Source organism: Sparus aurata, chromosome 17 (genome assembly GCF_900880675.1).
Source record: "Sparus aurata chromosome 17, fSpaAur1.1, whole genome shotgun sequence".
NCBI lineage: Eukaryota > Metazoa > Chordata > Actinopteri > Spariformes > Sparidae > Sparus > Sparus aurata.
Genome location: NC_044203.1, coordinates 26,582,793 through 26,600,721, shown reverse-complemented (window position 1 = coordinate 26,600,721; position 17,929 = coordinate 26,582,793). Strand labels below are relative to the sequence as shown.

At 46.2% G+C, this 17,929-nt stretch overlaps 1 protein-coding gene across 2 annotated transcripts; it reads right to left on the bottom strand.

Moving 5' to 3' along the window:
* Positions 1-2,698: 2,698 nt before the first annotated feature.
* On the bottom strand, positions 2,699-16,739 carry cited4b (Cbp/p300-interacting transactivator, with Glu/Asp-rich carboxy-terminal domain, 4b). Of its 2 annotated transcripts, XM_030394969.1 has the most exons (4): positions 16,726-16,739; positions 12,365-12,368; positions 5,400-5,668; positions 2,699-4,454 (listed from the first exon to the last, which is right to left on the bottom strand). In XM_030394969.1, the coding sequence occupies exon 4, from the start codon at positions 4,443-4,445 to the stop codon at positions 3,645-3,647; it is 801 nt and encodes a 266-aa protein (XP_030250829.1). In that variant the 5' UTR covers positions 4,446-4,454; positions 5,400-5,668; positions 12,365-12,368; positions 16,726-16,739; the 3' UTR covers positions 2,699-3,644. The 2 variants fall into 2 exon arrangements, with proteins under 2 accessions (XP_030250829.1, XP_030250830.1); XM_030394970.1 differs by lacking the exons at positions 5,400-5,668; positions 12,365-12,368; positions 16,726-16,739 and adding an exon at positions 4,588-5,377.
* Between the last annotated feature and the right edge of the window lie 1,190 nt (positions 16,740-17,929).

Sequence of the window (17,929 nt, the reverse complement as noted above, 5' to 3'; positions counted from 1 at the left end):
AGTTATTCACACAAGGGGGGGGGGGGGGGCGGCGACTAACTTTTAAAAACATATTATCTCAACATTAGCACTCCGTCGGAAGGTAACGCTCGGTTTGGTCACACTGTTTCCGAACATTACAGACCTCCGGTTTCCCCTTCTGGATGTTCTTCCACTAATGGGATGTTCTCGTTTACACCTTTAATGGGTCTAATCTACCAACATGCTGTAGGTGTTGAGGATCACAATGACCACAGATGAGGCATAAATCCTTAATCTTCCCCTGGCTCCGCGCTGATATTCAGGTATCCCCCGTTAGCCTGTTTGATCAGGCTGTGTGCTGACGGCGTGTGTGTGTGTGCGCGCGCGCGCATGTGAAGACCTGGCCATGCGTGACAACAGCAAATGACCACCTATCCATCACTGGGGGGGGCGAGTGGGCCCTGAGATTACCATGAGCGTAGGCTCGGCCCCAGCTGGACCTGAAAAAAGGCCCGCAGAATGAAATCTAGACAGTGAGTAAAAAAACAAGTATGTACAGATACGATGCAACAGAGAGGAATCTTATCTGGATTTGCATTCACCACAGGAGTGAGGTTTATTGAAGGGTTTTCCATGGAATCGTAAAAAGTGTTGTTGGGAAAACCCAGCGAAGAAACCCCCGAGAACGAGAACAAAACAAAAAAAAAACCCCTACACCTCATATCTTAATTGTAAGCTGGAGAGATCCTTACATTATTCTCTCACGCACCTCTCCTTATGTCTGGTCTCTTTCACTCTGCCTGTCTATCAGAATGTGGCTTCTGCTCTCTGACTTATATTGAGAAAACAGCGCGCTGCCACAGGAAGACACATGGTTGTATTGAGCAGTTGCTGTGGGTGGGCTGAAAAAAAAGAAAGAAAAAAGAAAGAAAGAAAACGAGCGAGTAAGAAAAACAGAAGTAACTGTAAACGTCTCCGAGTGTCCCACCCTGCTCAGCCTGCGTCTAGACTGGCCTCTCATGCCGAGGCGGGCGGCAGTCATAACAAGGGATTGGGAGAGCAAACAGGGCTGTTTGGCGTCGTTGGCCCCGGCGCTGTCTACGGAGTCACAATCACACACGCACAAAAAAAAAAAAAAAAAAAAAAAAAAAAAAAAACACGCTTGCATTTAACCGGGGCTAAACAAGGAGCTCACAGTGCAGCGTACAATTATGAGATATATGAGGAGACGGGGAGTTCTGACCGTGTGCCAGCGTGCCCCATGTGCCACACACCAGAAGACCATCTCACCAGATTGGCACCGGGCTAGAGACCTGCAACCGTTACGAAGCGCCGTGCCAAGGCTGTTGGCCTACTTACGGGCCATTCTCTTCTCTTCTCACACACACACACAAGCACCCTTCAGCGAGTCTTTGTTACTTGAAACAAGCTCGCATCCAGGCCAAGATATTCCAGTTTGGATCGTCCGTGATACCCCGCTTTCCAAATCGAGCATCGGTCTTTAAACACACTTTAGACTAATGAAAATAGATAACGCAGCTGTAAAAAAAAAAAAAAAAAAGCGGTTGACTCCGGCATTGAGCAATCAGCGAACGCTACCCCTGGATGTGAACAACGACGACGACAACAACAACAACAGTGCTCTCGTTTTTTTTTTCTCCCCCCTCTTGTTACTCACGGTGCTACTAAAGATGCCTTTGTTGACAATGTGAAAAGCTAAATGCGGTGACGCCATTCCCAACATGACCTCAATCAAGCACTCGCGTAGGCCCCAAGGCACAAAACAATCCCAGCAAACTCAGCCACTGCAGAGAAAACTCTTTACCCTCGTTTCATAATGAACGCAATTATACGAGGAAAATTGTTTCTACTCCTCCGACTGAGAGGGGGGTGCTTATTTTTTATTTTTTTTTCAAATTTGCATGTCATTTGCTGAAAGTTATTGTTTAGAGTCGGTAGTCTTTTTTTTTTTCCCTCTCCGGCCATCCGCTGGGAGAAGAGAAAAGAAAAGCAGCGCTGTCTTTGAGTCAGGGGGCTTACGAGCTTTAAGTCAGTTAAACCCCCATCAAGGTGAGCATTCTTTGGTCATTCTCACCTCCCCCAACAACACACACACACACACACACACACACACACACAGCAATGTGACAAAATGTTTGTGGGTTTTTTGCAGAGAAACTAGATATTCAAACGCGGATGTTTGTAAGCCCACCAACCTTTGGAGGAGTATTTGCAATCATTGTAAACATTCTCGCCACCTATAATGTCAGAGCGTGGCATTTGGCGAGATAACCGCCGAGTGAAAGGAGGGAAAAAAAAAAAAAACGTTGAATAGCAAATCCCATTTGGACATCGCTGTATCAGATGCACACTGACATATAATACTAGCTCCTCTTTCTGCTAGCCTGCGGAAGAACCTGCAATTATCACCGCATGCCAATCATGCCCCCCTATCAGCGACGCGATGCCTTTTTAAAAAGGGTTGAAAATGGCAAATTAAAAAAAAAACGGAGGAAGATGTGATACCGAAAATACCAAGGAGGTTCGTTGGGAGAGAATATATCATTCTCGAAAAAGCATAAATATTGTATCTGTTTAAACGTTTTCCATCCCAGACTTGAGAAGAATCTCTGGTTTCCCCTTCACCCCGCAGGTTAACTTAAGCACTTAGCTAGCTCTCCGCTGCCTGGGGGCGGGTGGGGGTAGAACTGTGCAATGAATGGAAAAGCAGGCCACATTTCTATCCAGGCCATCTTTATTGATCCTCAAAAACCCCTTTTTTTCACAAATACCATCCCCCCCCCATCTTGACCACAAAAAAAGGGGACAATATAAACAACCAATAAATAACAATCTGCGCGATTAAGGCGGTTCTACATCTCCAATAGAACACAACAGTGTGGACATGTTGGAGTTATACAGCTTCATACAGTACAAGCAGTAGGTTTTTTTTTGAGAACATCACATCTGGAAAAAAAAGGCGGCACCTTACCAAAAAAGTGAACCTTTTTTTTTTAAAGATCTGGATGAGAGCCCGAGTCAAACGCGAGGACGTTGTACTTCTGTCTGACCGTGGCGATAGAAAATCCAGGCTCTTTTTTTTTTTTTAGATGAACTTGTCGTCCGAGCTTATTTTAAATACTAGGCCAGATAGAATGGGGAAAAAAATAAAATTCATGGGAAGAGAACTTACATTTAATTTTCTCCCCCATTCTACTCTCAGGAAAAGAAACAAAAAACCATTAAAACCACTTGGTTCCCAAAAATGGAGAGGTGGCTGTTCTTTATATCAGTTTTCTCAGATAGGAATAAATAAATACACCTTTTTACTGGTAAACTGTCATAGAGTCCAGGCTTGGAGGCTACACAGTGTCATAGCATTGTTCAGAGTGGCTTTTAAGAATTTCAGCATTTCTTTATTACATTCATGTCCAGGAAATGGGAGAGGCGGATCTAGGCCCTGAAGCCAGACACCCCTCAGCCACGAGCGCACGTGAGACTCGAGCACCGCGTTCCCTGTGGATATCCAGAGTTCTCTGTGCACCCTGCGCCTCAACTCGGCTCGGTTTTACAGGGGAGGTGCCCTGCGAAATTAAAAAGCGAAGAGATGAGCACCCTTCATCCACCCTGGACAATCCTCACTCGTCCGTCTCCGTTTGTGCAGCTTTGCAAATCAGGTCCTCTCAGCAGCTGACAGTGCTGGGTTGCTGTTTGCTGACAAAGTCTGAGATGAAGTCAAACTCATTCTGGCCCAGGAAGAGTTCTGGCAGCTCCTGGACCCGGTCCAAGCCCAGCTCCATGACCAGCGAGGTCAGGACCTCCTCGTCGATCATATCAGCGTCCATGCCGTTCAGGGCCAGGGCCGGCCCGGCCATGTGCTGCATGTTGGCCAGCTGAGCCGGGTTCATGCGGTACTGGGCCGTGGGCCCCATGTGGTTCCCACCCATAGGCCCCAGCGGGTGTCCGTGGTACTGGGTGTTGAGTTTCTGCAGCTGCATGCTGGCCATGAGCTGCTGGGACGTTAACCCTCCGTTCATGAACTGTTGTTGCTGCTGCTGTGGGTGCTGGGCTTGTTGCTGCTGCTGCTGCTGCGGGTGCTGGGCCTGTTGCTGGTGCTGCTGCGGGTGCATGTGATGCTGCTGCTGCTGAGGGTGATGCTGTTGCTGCTGCTGCTGCTGGGGCTGGGGCTGGCCATTATACATCATGTTACCAGAGGTCATCTGGTGGTGACCCATCTGGGCCCCGTTCAGCTGTCCGTTCATGGGTCCGCCCACCATGCCTTGCCGCTGCCTCATGGCGGTCTCCATGTTGGCCTGGGCGCCGCCGTAGTGCATCATCTGGCCGTTGGGCAGCGCCCTCATGCCCTGCTGGCTGGCATGCTGCTGGTGACCCGCCTGCAGGCCGCCATTCATGCCCATCCTGTAACTGTGGAGACTGGCGCCCGCTGAGCTGTGATTCATGGGCATCATCAGATGGTCTGCCATGCCTCCTGTCTACGAGGGGAGAGAAGACAGTGTTAGGACAATGTAGGGGAAAGACGAGATGTTTTGAGGCAGCAGCTACACACCTAGCTCATCTGGTACACAAGACGCACAAGGACAGACTTGACACTGCAATGCCATGTACCTTCTCTGACACAATCCTTCCTCTAAATGTCACAATCCCACCTTTGAGTTAAAAGCACGGATCTGCAAGGTTTGTTTTGCCCACTGGCGACCACTGAACGCCTCACTGGTGCGTTCAGTGTTCCTCGCAAACCTCTCCTCTCTTTGTGCCAATGAATGAACGCCCATTTTCTTTTCTTTTTTTTTTTTTTTTTAAATCACAGGTTAACCTACACTGTTTCGCGGACGCGACACAATCCGCTGCACGACGCGATCGGTGCACAAGAAGAAGAGAACGAAAAAAAATAGAAAAGAGAGAACGCGTCCTCGTCATAATGCATCGCTTAAATAAAATCCATCTCGTGCGTTGTTGCATGTCAGCTGAGAGCGAGCGTGTGTTACATTTTACGCACGTAAGGTTGCAACAAAGAACCACTGACATCATGCATCAACATCTCCCCAACAGCTGAATCACCACATTTTCTAACAAGGCAGAAAATCCAACAAAGGCTTTTCGCGTCCCCCCTCTACTGCTGCTGCTGCTGCTGCTGCTGCTCCACCACCTCCTCCTCCACCTCCCCGGATGACTTTGTCTCGATTTTGCTCCAACGTTTTTTTTTTTGGGTTGCATTCACTAAATGTTGTCCGGCTTTTAATAACATCCGTTGGTGTGGTAAATCTCGAGTTTGTAACAAGACGGGAGGGGAATGCAAACAATGGGAGCAAGCAGGAGCAAGAAGGACACAACCAACCAAACCAACACGCCAAGAAGAAAAAGAAGAAAACGATTTCTCCCACAAGCGACTAATAAAACCCGAGAAAGAAATCACTTACCCGTATCCGCTACGTTTCCACAAAAAGTTGCGCGACTTCGCTTCTGCTCCCGTCTCTCCTTCTTTTTCCCTCCTTTCCTTTTCTTAGTAAAAAAAAAAAAACCCAAAACAAAAAAAAAAAAAAAAAACGAGTTCTCCCTCTGCTAAAGACGAAGCTCCTCTCTGGATCTTACGGTGTGTATTCCGCTGGGTTACGCTTCATGCTCGGGCTGAGAGGAGGGGGGGACGGGACGGTGCGCACAAAGACTGCCGCATCAGATCTTGAAACGACTGCCTATTTTCTGGGTCAACTCAGGGATTATGTACATCTAAAAAGCTCAGAGGAAGGCAGTCGGGGAGAGGTGGAGCCTCGGTCCTGCCTCTTCTTTGTTCCTATTGGCCCTACTTAATATAATTGTGCATGGGCGTAGATAGGAAGGAGGGAGAGAAAAAAGAAAAAGGGGGCTGCTGGAGAGCTTGTGACATGGTAGCCAATTTAAATACCCTCCTCCCCACTGTTTCTGTTTGAAAAAAAATATTTGGACATCTTGTTTGTCTTCGTAGGTGACTGCTGCTGCTTTTGTGATTAAACTGAGATAGATAGATAGATAGATAGATAGATAGACTTTTTTGTTTTTATGTTTTATGCATGTCTGTTTTATGTGCACATTGCACAGATTTATTTAATTTGTATTTATTTTTTTTATATGTTTTCTCAGGGAATAAAGCAAAGTGCATTAAGATCACGAGCCACAAGCTGCAAAGTTTCTTCTACCTGCGCCGAACTCGCAGTGTTTTGAAAAGAGATTGCAGCAAAGTATCTTGAAAGTATTGCATTTTTAATTTTGCAGAAGCATGTATTCACCCGTGTCCGCTTTGTTTGTTTGTTTGTCAGCAAGATTGCGCACAGCATACAGAAAGGATAGCACCGTGAAACTTGGATGGAGGACGGGTTAACATTTAGTGTAGGTCTGGAGAAAGGGACTAATCCAGGAAGTCTTTAACATTGCATGATATATTTTCTTTTTATTTATCTGTTTTTATTGTATTTTTTTTTTTTTTTACATTTTTATAGAATTCTCAGGGAATAATGCATGGATAAAGAAAAAAAGGGCATATTAAGGTGGCTGGTATTTATGAGCAAGTGGAATTGGATGTGAATCCAAATAAAAATCTGAACGTCTTCATGTGTAACTGCTCCTCTTGTGGATAAATAAGGAAAATGAAAGGGCTGTCATTAAGTTTAATACATTTAATAGATTGATAGATAGTTCCCAGTTTGTCCGCACCTGCTTATCTACATTAGTGCTGTGCGTACTGTACGTGCAGCGGCACTGTTCCCCTGGTATGTGCGAGCACACTTCAATCTCCGAGATCGCCGTTGGTTCCATGTGACCCACCAGTCTGCTGTGTTCGCCTCAGTGCAGGCAGCGGAGGGAGGGCAGAGGAATGTAGCCCGCGTGCTATTCTAGGCCACACTGGCTGCAGCGTAGCAGTGTAACTACTGCTGTGTGCTCACCTCGCTCATGTGTACGGATGTGTGTTTGTGTCTGTGTGTGTGTGTGTGTGTGTACCTCGGCTCTGCAGATGCACACGCTTTTCTCGATTGCCCACTTGAGGACAACGACCTCTCTGCCTGCAATTGCAAATGAATGGGAGCCACTTTGGGAGAGGCAAGCCAGTCCATTGTCCAGGGAATTTGTCTATAAACGGGCAACCCCTGGCAGGCGTTTGTCATTGTTTGACATTGTCCGTCCACTTTAAGCTAGTGTTAATAAACCGCTACCAGGTGTTTTGGGTGCTATCTGAGGGGAAAACTCGCCCGGCCAGTCGGTTCCGAGCCAAACGCACAATCAACAGAAGTTGCTGTTGTGCAGTGATGAGTGCTGTTTAAGTGGCACGTGTGTTTCTGTGCAAGGTTACTGCAGCCGGTGACAAAATGACAAACAAGCGCTTTAAAATGCATCAAAACAGTTTTTATTTTTATCCCAGGGCCAAAAGCTCCTAATGGTGTCATTTGCATTAGAGAGCGCAGGCAATGTGTCCAAACCTTCTGGAGCTCACCAATCACGCCGCCGCGCCTGTTAAAAACCAAAGATATTTGCATGAAATCCCAATCAGCCGTGATTGTGGTGGAAGATATGCATTTTGTAATTATATATCCATTGAAGGGGGCTTGCGCTGCTGTAATCAGATGCAGGATGCACTGCGGTCTCCGTCCCTTTATAAATGGCTGTTTTTCTGTATGATGTGTCACAAGTATCGCTTACTGTGGTGTACGGTTTGGGGGGGGGGGGCCTCCACACACGTCGCCTCGAGCCGTTTATTGATTTCTACGCTTGTGTGTGAGTTTGCATGTGTTTGTATCTCAGGGATTAGGAGCATGAGAGAGAGAGAGGGATAGAGAGAGAGAGAGAGAGAGAAAGAGAGGGAGAGTTCATGTGACTGTGTTTATAGGAAGTGTTGGTTCCATTCCAAGCTTTGACACACCCCTGTGCTACGCTGTTAAACATGCAGTAAAAATGCTGCTGTGGCAGGATGAGTTAATTTCACACAGGTTTACCTCTCTAACAGGATCTGAGGAATTAGTAGTTCAGTTTTTGCCTATATGTGTTCTCACCAGACCAGTATGAGCTTTTTTATTCAAATGAGCTCCCCCTAAAAATAGGCCTCAGCGTTCAATGTTGACTCGTCTTTAGTGACAACAACAACATAGCCAATAACTGCTTTGTCAATGTCTCTGCTTGGTGCATCATCTGCCTCGGCCTTGTCGGACACCGCTTACAGCGGCCTCACGACTTCCTAGGTTATATAAAGTTGACCACAAGACACACAACGCTTCCAGGACCTTTACATCAGGGGCGTGTAGGGATTTTAGAGGCAAATGCCATTCAGCAGGGTCTGGGAGTGTGCATAGAGCCGCCGTTGAGCTTAAGCACCCCCTGGAGTGAAGTGGAGTGGAGGAATGGAGATCTGCACAGCCGCATTGCCTCCTGGATGACACATCGGACTACCAACTTCATTCCTGGGTCTGCAAGATAGTAGAACAAGTTATTCCATCTGGCAGCCAGACAACATACCAATGCTGTTTAGTGTGTCACTGTTTGAGATAGCCTTTTGCACAGTATCTCGACCACGTGTTGCACATGCTCACGTTTTTGGTGAACGGCGAGCTGAAAGTATCTGTCAGCGAGGTTTAGTTGCAAACAGAGACGACGCTCACACAGTCAGTACGTTTCCATGCACGCTTAAATCGAGCTCTGGTCGTAGCTCGAGTAGACCATTTAATTGGAGAAGTTTGCCCGACTCCACCACAGTAGGTGGCGATATACACGGTTTCAGCAAGTTGCTACCGGACTTTCATCCTGTTGACCTTTTATATCACATAACAAACAGTACTGGTCATGGTGACACCTCCGCCGTCTTTTGTTTTTCCCGGCTTCCTGCTTTATGCCATGGACGACTTCTGGGTCAGTGCCCGGGTCTGACTAAGGCGTAAACATGAAAGGGTAAATCAACTTCTAAACCCCATTATGTGGGTGTGTTAGCCCAACATTGAGAAATTTAATTTAGTATGGGTTCAGTCGGACTAACAAGTTTACATAAAAAAGTACGGTTTAAGTCAGACTTACACAATAGTCTGACTTTTCTAACATCATGTAAACGTGGTGAAGGGTTTTAAAGCTTCTGTCAAGCAAGCTTATCTAGCGCAACTGGTATATTCCAGAACTGTGGATGCCACTTCATATACATATTTAAGGGAGTTTTTGTAACAAATCTGTGCAGATTCCAGCGGAAAGTCTCTCACATTTTTACGCAAATTGTGTCAAAGCGATTCAGAATCATCAGCTACTAACCAGTTTTGGAAAAACCCCATTAACATTTGGTGCAGGTCTGGATAAAGGGACGAATCAAGGGATTTTTTTGTCTTGAACGCTGAACCATTTTCATGCATTTCTCAGAGAATAATGCGCGGAACTTGATGGAGAAAAAAAAATCAGGCCTATTTAGGTGATTGGTATCTATGAGTAAGTGCACTTGATGCAAAGCCAAATAAAATCTGAATCTAGCTCATTCAAATAAATTTGATTTGATAATGGATTGGGATTTTGATTTGAAGGGGGGCTGTCGGGCCTTGGCAGAGGCACACACTGTACTGAGTGCCATTCTGGTTTGTGCTGTGAACTCAGCACAAAGTTCAATAATGGGAACTATGAACGTGAACAAGTTCATCTTAATCTGTGTGAACGGAACTTTTAGCGAGCTCTTGTGAACTTGCACAACGCTACTACCTCTACTCGAAACTTAAACTTCGACATCGGTTACACTATTAGTTCCTCTAGTTACTTTCTGTGTCTTGCAGGCTGGGGTGAATGACTAGGCGATTAGATGCTGTGTATCATTCACACTATGAGCTGCAAGCTCTTTTAAAAAACAGAAATCCTGCAATACCGCTGAAAAGGAGACCTGTCATTACGCCGGTGTTGCTTTTTACGCCGAACCAAAAAATGCTGGCGTTGTTCCACCCTAGTGTGTGGTTTCAGACGGCGTGCCAGGGTTTGGGAGGCAAAACAGGCATTATGTGTAACGCAGCACACATGTACTGTAGCAGCGTGTGTCCCATCCCGCTGGCTTCGACACACATGTCGATTCGGCCCCGTTGCTACCTCTGCTGCCAGCTTAAAGGCGGAACAACAATGACCTACATTCAGTATTCGTATGTTTAGAACAGGAATAAGGGCATGAAATTCCAGGTTGGGTTAAAGGGACTGCAGTAATCATCTACTGACGAGCCCATCACCCGAGTCATCTTTAATCTCTGTCACCATCAGCCAATAGCCACTGATCTACAACCAGCTGACTCAATCCTACCTGGCTGACTAATCCCAACGCCCAACTCTTGCCTCTACCAGTAATGACTGGCAATTTATAGAGCCTCATGGCGAGCACAGACATGTGGATTTGCACAGGCGGAGTCATATGAAGTAGTACTCAGGAATTATTGCCACATTCTTAAAATAAATTGTTTTCACTTGCATCATTTGATTTCTGGTATTGCCACTCTTGACTTTCAATGTGTTGGCTCGTGTCACATTGAACAAATACTGTGTGTGTGTGTGTTTAACACCCAGAAATTCACTGACAACGTGACAATATAACATATATAAACACTTTAAAGTACTTTCTAATAGTGGAGATCACAAACTATGAGTCACTTGCTAATTTTCCACCTGCTCTCTTATAATCGCAGCGCAACATCAGCATGAATGGACAGCCTCTTTTTTTCAACAGGACAAAGTGTGTCCTCGTATGCACATTTCCCCTGAGATGTGAAACCAAAAGTCAGTTTGCTTCTCTCTCTCTCCCCCTCTCTCGCTGTGGGGGAGGGTTGTTATTGTTCTGGTAAATGAGAGAGTCTCTATAAATACTCCCAAGGCTTCCTTCTCCGTCTCAACCACCAATCAACAGTCACTGTTCAGCCCAAGCAGCTGAGAGTGAGCAGTAAGCCTGAGTCAAGGCTAACGGGGGAGGGTCTGAGTGAAACACGCCGCGGTTGGAGAGGTGGGTGAGGGACTTTGGAAGTGAGGGAGGGGAGGGAACCTGGTAGCTGCCACTCACAGACATGAGGGCCACAAGTGGGGGCGAGGCCTGAGTGAAAGTAGTGATTTGATGGGGTGGGGGCTGGTCACAAGGCACCACATTAAAGCAGCTTTCCAACAACTTATGTGATTGTTCCATGAAAGGTTAAATGAATATTTTGACCTTTACAACGGCCTGTTGTATACACAATTTCTTTGTGCCACTTGAAAAGCCCTCGAACACTTGAAAGTAAAATGATCACGTTAAAGTTCGATGCGGTTAACTGAGCGAGCCGACGATTCAGCAGGACGGGTCAGCGGGGCTGAGTTGATAATGTGTTACATGTTGTTATTATGAAAAGCAGCTAGCAGCAGTTAGCAGCTAGCAACTGAAAACAACAGAGTATCTGTGCCAGCTGCTAGTGTAGACAAATAGGTCAGCGATGCCTGTCATTTATTATATATGTTGCCGGTAGTCTGCGGTTGTTTTCCTCCCGAAAAGGGCAACGCGTGTGTTTATCCTGGAATTATTTTCAAATTAAAACGAGGCCAGCAGCGTTTCCAAAACTCTGTTTCAGGGGTCCTTAAAGTGCAACGTAGTCGTGAGGGCAAGAAATGAGTATGGATGTAGCCTGAGGAGGCTTGTTTTTGAATCTCATTCGGAATATGTGATTGTATTATTCATTCAATTATTATTATTTTTACAGTTTCTCTTTGTGTAGCCATTTGGTGAAGTTATACTTGTCTAGGTCAAGGAACCGATGGTAAATCACTTTAACGTTACAACATTATGTCGTTCCAGCGACAACACCGAGACACGATATTTAGAGGCTCTTCTAGAGCCACATCTTCTGGTGGCTGTATTGCTTGATCTCTGTGTAAGAATGTCTCAGGTGTCTCAGAGTGTCAGAGCAGGGCAGCGTCGGAACCTTTCTCTGCAGCTTTCCTTTGTCGCTCCTAACAAACAGTATTTTTGCACAACCCCCTCGATATGCTCACAGTAGAGGCTGGTCAAAGTTACGCCTCTGTCATTCCAAAATGACTCCGCTCTTTGAAACAGCTGACTTTTTATCCCACAACTTCGGTTCAGGGTTGCCAAGTTTGATTACTGTAAGTGACTTTGGGTTTGGTTTTCTGCAAAAGTCGCTTACAGGTATTGGTAGTCTTTGGTTCTGATTTTTTTTCGAGGGGGGGGGGCTTGTTTCTCTGGTGTATTTGCTTCTTTAGTCCTGTTCCTGTGTTGCTTGTCTTGCCTGTCTGATAAACTGAAAAAATGCCATCATTTGTCATGATGCAGGCTCTGTCTACAGCTCCGTTCCCTACGCCCCTCCCCTTCCCCCCATACTTAACACAAACACAGGTGACATTTCGAATCACAACAGCGTGATTTATGGAGTTTGTTAGCTACTCGGCTAACGATGGCAGGGATGAAGTGGGCACTGATGTACTTGGTTGGTTCTTTATATTCAACTTCTTCTTTTCTTTTTTCATTTCTTAACGTATCCATTCTTTTGTTGGACACTTGGTTTTGTTCCAGTTTAGAGTTGAAAAGAAAAATGTAAAAATTACAATGGCGAGTTTATTTTAAATGGTTTGGGCTTTTTTTAAAATCCAGGTTGCTTTTTCCATAGACCTTGTTGCCTGTTTCCCCCTTTCGAGATCTGGCAATGCTGCTTATAGTGTGCTGATTCTGCAAAAGTGTGAAGACTTCTGCACTTATGATGCCACAGATGACACGTCATATGACTTTGCTGAAGTAAACCGAGGCCTTGAGTGGTAATAAGAGGAGAGAAAGTCGAGACTGTGAAGGGAATGTCTGTGGCACCAGATAACCACTGAAACGACTTCCCCACTACAGCTGAGAATTCCCAGCGCACTTATCATGATAGCAAAGACATGATAAGTAGTAATAGTGCCTGCAGGTGCCTTACGCATGCCAACGCTGACTTAATGCAAGCTATACAAATAGGACTGGAGTTCTCCCTGGTTTCATGTATCCAATCTTGGCTCATTACCAAGCAACGTCAGTCATTTACAGTCAGCGCCACGAGCCCGCTGCCTGCATTTCCAAGCAGTGCAACTCTTCAGCATTTACTAGCCTGAGGGATCATTGTCGACACAAACACTAATCATGTCCCCCTCGCTGCACTTCCTGCCTTGCAGCCGCTGATGACGTTTTTTTCCAGCTACCTCCAGGAACATGCACAAAGAGCGCTGGAGCGAGGGGGTCACAAAAGACTGGCCAGACAACCAGAGCCTGCTCAACCTGTCAAACAAGTAGCTACTGTGGAAAGAAGGGAGTGGGAGAGCACCGAGACGATGTGAAGAATGACCTATTAATCATTCATTATCTCCCAGCACTGTTAATGAGGTGACGACTCTTAAATAATTAGCAATGTGACTGAAGCATATTTCCATAGCAGTAGCCCGAGGACGTGGAGGGCATTGGGGACGAGTCGGGAAGGGAACACGGGATGCACCAGGCGCAAAAAAGAACAGCCCCCACACCAGCTTAGCAAACAATAACTATCCTGATAGGGGGCTCTGGGAGGCATGGACAGAGAGGCAGAGATAGACAGAAGAGAAGAGGGAGATAATGGAGCTGTACGCGATATTGAGATTAGAATGAGCCACGGAGGAAATAACACTTTGGGGTAGTTATGTCTATATGTAGTGGGCGTTTAAGTTGTTCACCCAGCAGCCTTCATTATCCGTCTGTCTCATTTCAAGAGGGGCAGGCCGGGGCCTTCAGGCTTTTTCTAACACACAAGTCAACGGGGGAACTGTGGCCCGGCTAGCACCCCAGCCTGCCATGGGCCTATTCATCTTGCACAAAACACACAAAAGAGCAGACCATGAGCCACATTCTTGACATCCAACCTCATCACCCCCACTACCCCTCCCACCCCCCGGCCCTGACTCGCGCCCCTCCCCCCCAGTGCATCACACCAGCCGGGGCAGACAGGAGCTGCTATGCTACACTACCTAAACTGGCTGGTTGGAGTTGTTTGGTGGAGGAAGGGATGCATGGGAGGGTGTGTGTGTGTGTGTGTGTGTGTGTGTGTGTGTGTGAGAGAGAGAGAGAGAGAGAGAGAGAGAGAGAGAGAGAGAGAGAGAGAGAGAGAGAGAGAGAGAGAGAGAGAGAGAGAGAGGGGCAGGGATGTTTTCTCTTCAGTCAGCTAATTGACTCACAGATGTCAGGAGGAGTCAGGTTTGTGGAGGGGACACTTTTCTCCTCCGCAAACAAACACAACACCTAAATGCACACGGACGCGGGCGGAGATTGCACGCAGGCCCGCACACATGCATGCACGCACGCGCACCTGTGGCCTTGGGGGTGTGTGGTTTTTTTCCCTTCTCTCTAACACACCTCCTCAGTAAACAGATATGTCTCCGAGTTGGACGGGGGGGTTGGGGGTTGGGGGGGGGGGGGGGGGGGGGGGGGGGGGGGGGGGGTTGGGGGTTGGGATCAGGGGCGGGATTTTTTTCCACTTATCCAAAATAAATCTCAAGGTGTAACGATGACAGTGAGCTGTAAGGTGGCTCTGACTTGCATCTCAGCCCACGAGGAGAACGCCGTGAACCCACAGCCAGGACAATAAGAATCTGGATTGTTCTGGGCATGGTTTCATTATTTTTTTTTTCTGTTTACCATCTGGGGAGCTAACGTCGCTGATGTATTGGTTAACTAACACTTTAGGCAGTTTGAAAGCTGCACAACCTATAAATGCGACCTATTTTCCTCGCCAAGGGTTTATTTTCTCGTGTCGTGCCGTGTTTGTGCGCTGCGATGTTTTTCGTCTCGGCCATGTATGCGCTGCAGGATTCAAACGTCTTCCCTGAACGCCCAAACCACTGACAGCTGTGTGTGTGTGTGTGTGTGTGCATCTGTCATCGCGTTCACGTGTTTGTGTGTTTCCAACTAGACTGCTAAACAGCTGAGCCCAAATTGAAAGTCAGTGCTGTCATTCCCTATATTTACCAAGTGACTCACTCCCAGCAGAAATCTGTTTGGACACACGGTTAGTATTCACCCAGTTGGCTGCAACATCTTTGACAGCGGCAAAATAATGAGGAGGGAAAGTGTGGGTCAATGAGGAAAATATTGCAGAGTTACAGAGGTGGACTGCTAAAAAAAAAAGAAGAAAAAAAAAAAGACAGGGTAGAAGAGGCTACCTCCGGTCTCTGGGGTGGTGATAAAGGTACAGCCGTGCTCTGAAAGGCTCAGTGTTTCCTCTTTTGAGAGTGTATTTAATAACAGCTGATGGTTCTGTACATTTTCAGAGATATTCATCCTCCAGAGGGACGTTCAAGAGAGCAATCAGGCTGCACTACCAAGAAAACACAAATCATGCATTATTGAGTTCCCCCAAAAGCTCTGCGCCTGGATGAAGTTCCCCCTGTGGCCTTTGTCCATTGGTCTTCCCATCATGAGGTCTGTTAATGATAGAGCCACATCCCACTCCTACGCGGGTGCTGACAGCTAGACGTCCACCACCAGGAAACAAGCTAGTTCTCCTTTCCTGACTGGGAAGCCCTGACTGTGTTACACCACCGTCAAACTTCTAAACGTTGAGCAATGTCCTTGCGAGCACATGTCTTAGCGGGTTAACACATATGCTCTATACACACACACACGCACGCACGCATGCATGCACAGGCAGACACACAAACATAAACACACACACACACACACAGGCCGATCTGCTGCCCACTAGAGCTGCCTATAGTTTGCCTGTCCTCTTCCTGTTTTTCCACTCACCCACACTGTTGTCACTCCGGCCAGGAAGCTGTGGGAGAGATACACATGACAAAGTCTCTCTTTATTAAATTGGCAGAGTGTCTGTAGTGCTTCTGGAGTCCCTGTATGTGTGTGTGTGTGTGTGTGTGTGTGTGTTTGAGAGAGAGAGCAAGGGAGAGAGAAGGAGAGCGAGCACCAGAGAGATGGGGGTGGGGACCTAAGCCAAGGGCTAGAGGCTTATCCAAGATCCACTCTAGGCTCATCCTTGGATATTGCTGCTTGAAACCATGAATCAAGAACAGAGGATAAAGCAGAATAAAAAACCAAAAGGCCACCGTCACATATCCATAACAATATACATTCGCTGCATGAAACCGCCAGATGACATTTTCAGACACTGATTTAATAAACACCCGACCCGCGTGTTCCAGCATTTTGATATCCAGTGCAAATAATATACTCAGTGAACTTATCAGTCCATTCATAATTATTATTCATACATCAGACGCAGTTAATTTACATGTAATCGCAGTGATGGGACTAACTTAACTGGCGCCGAGCTTTATTTTAGTCTGGCTGACCTTAGAGAGAGCAGATGTCAGAATGTAGGAAGCGATCCATATTAGCTCCTCTCCTATTTTTTTTTTTACAACCCTTGTCTGTCAATCAAGAGCGTAACCCGCCTCAGAAAGGAGTTGACAATCCGTCGGTGGCGGATGAAGTGAGCGTATTCTTTCGCCGCGTAGCTACTATTACTCGTCACAGATTTGTCAAGCTCTGGATTTCTCCACAGGGTGCGTGTGGTTCTAACAGGAGCAAAAGTCTGTTATCTGCAAAAGTTATAACCTCTCCTAAAACCAAAAGCACAAGAGAGTAAGTGAAAGAACTGGATTAGGCTTTGGTGTTTACCTCAAGGCCCAGGAAGTGAGCCCGACATAGTGGCCAAGCAACACCCATTGACCCCGACAAGTCCAAAAAGACTGTCAGAATCTGAATCCATTCGGTCCATTAACAATTGGACAGTCTACAAGAGCCACACGTCAAATGACTGCATCTCCCTTCAAGCTAGTGAAGGGCTGGACCAGAAGTCAGCCAGCTGTAGTATCTGGTGTGCTCAATGGGCCCCACAGTTTATATCCAGAAATCAATGTTATTTGGCTCAATGCCTCACAGACTAACTTTCATAGGAATGAATGGAGCCCTGCCTCGACACTGTATCCGCTTTCTCCTCAACACATCAATGGTTTATCTGCTCCAATGTGAGCCGCAGACGTCAACATACCCGGCCTACTTGCCGACTACCAAATGACCTAGCATCACTTTCAAAGAGAAGAGCAGCACGCGATTAGCTGATGTGTATTATTATGTGCTTTTAGTAACTGTGTCACAACATTAAAGTTCCCAGCACCACCTATTTAGTATGGATGTGCAAATGATTTTCTATGTGCCACGTTCTGGTCTGACTGGACATTAAAGCTGCAAATATGTGCTCATCTTAAAACAATAATTATCTCGTTTTTTTTTTTTAGAATATAACTTGGCTGTTGGCCAAAACCAGTCACACATTTTGCTATTTGGAGGTGAGAGGGAATATTTGGAAAAACTGTGGTGAGTCATTTTCTACTTAAGATCACGACCAGAATAAATGTTAGCAAAGTATGTTGAGGATGGTGATGTTAGGATAAGGTCGAACTTTCGAATTTCTTCGTGTTGCAAATATAAATGTCTTCATTTTTTTCGAGATTTTGTTCAGCTGTGTGACATTTTTCTCATTTGTCACAATGCTGCGCTTATGTGTTGGTTAGGTTTAGGCACAACAACCACTTGAAAAACATCATGTTTTGGCTTAGAATAGCAGCGCTTGTCCGGATGTCTCATGAAAAACACCCGGTTATTTCACCACAAACATTGCTGTAAATTGTCCCGAGGTGTTCTCAAGAACATCCAGTGCTGTCACACTTTGAAATGTTGAAACACAGACTCAAACCACGGTCACTGGGTTTGATTCCCTCTATTTCCTGTCATATAACACGTCTTTTTAGACATGTTAGTACAGTACAGAGCCTTGGATATGTACAAATTCAAACGTCAACTGCTATGATTTTATCCAGGCGACTTGGATAAGACTCCGGCTGTTTGAACATGACTCACACAAGACTTTAATTTGTATAAAACATAACTTCCATTTCGGCAGGCAGCAAAAACAGCTGCGCACAGTCCCCACGTCCATGT

Coding starts and splice junctions, on each gene's coding strand:
- cited4b (XM_030394969.1), bottom strand. CDS start 4,445: ATGGCAGACCATCTGATGATGCCCATGAATCACAGCTCAGCGGGCGCC.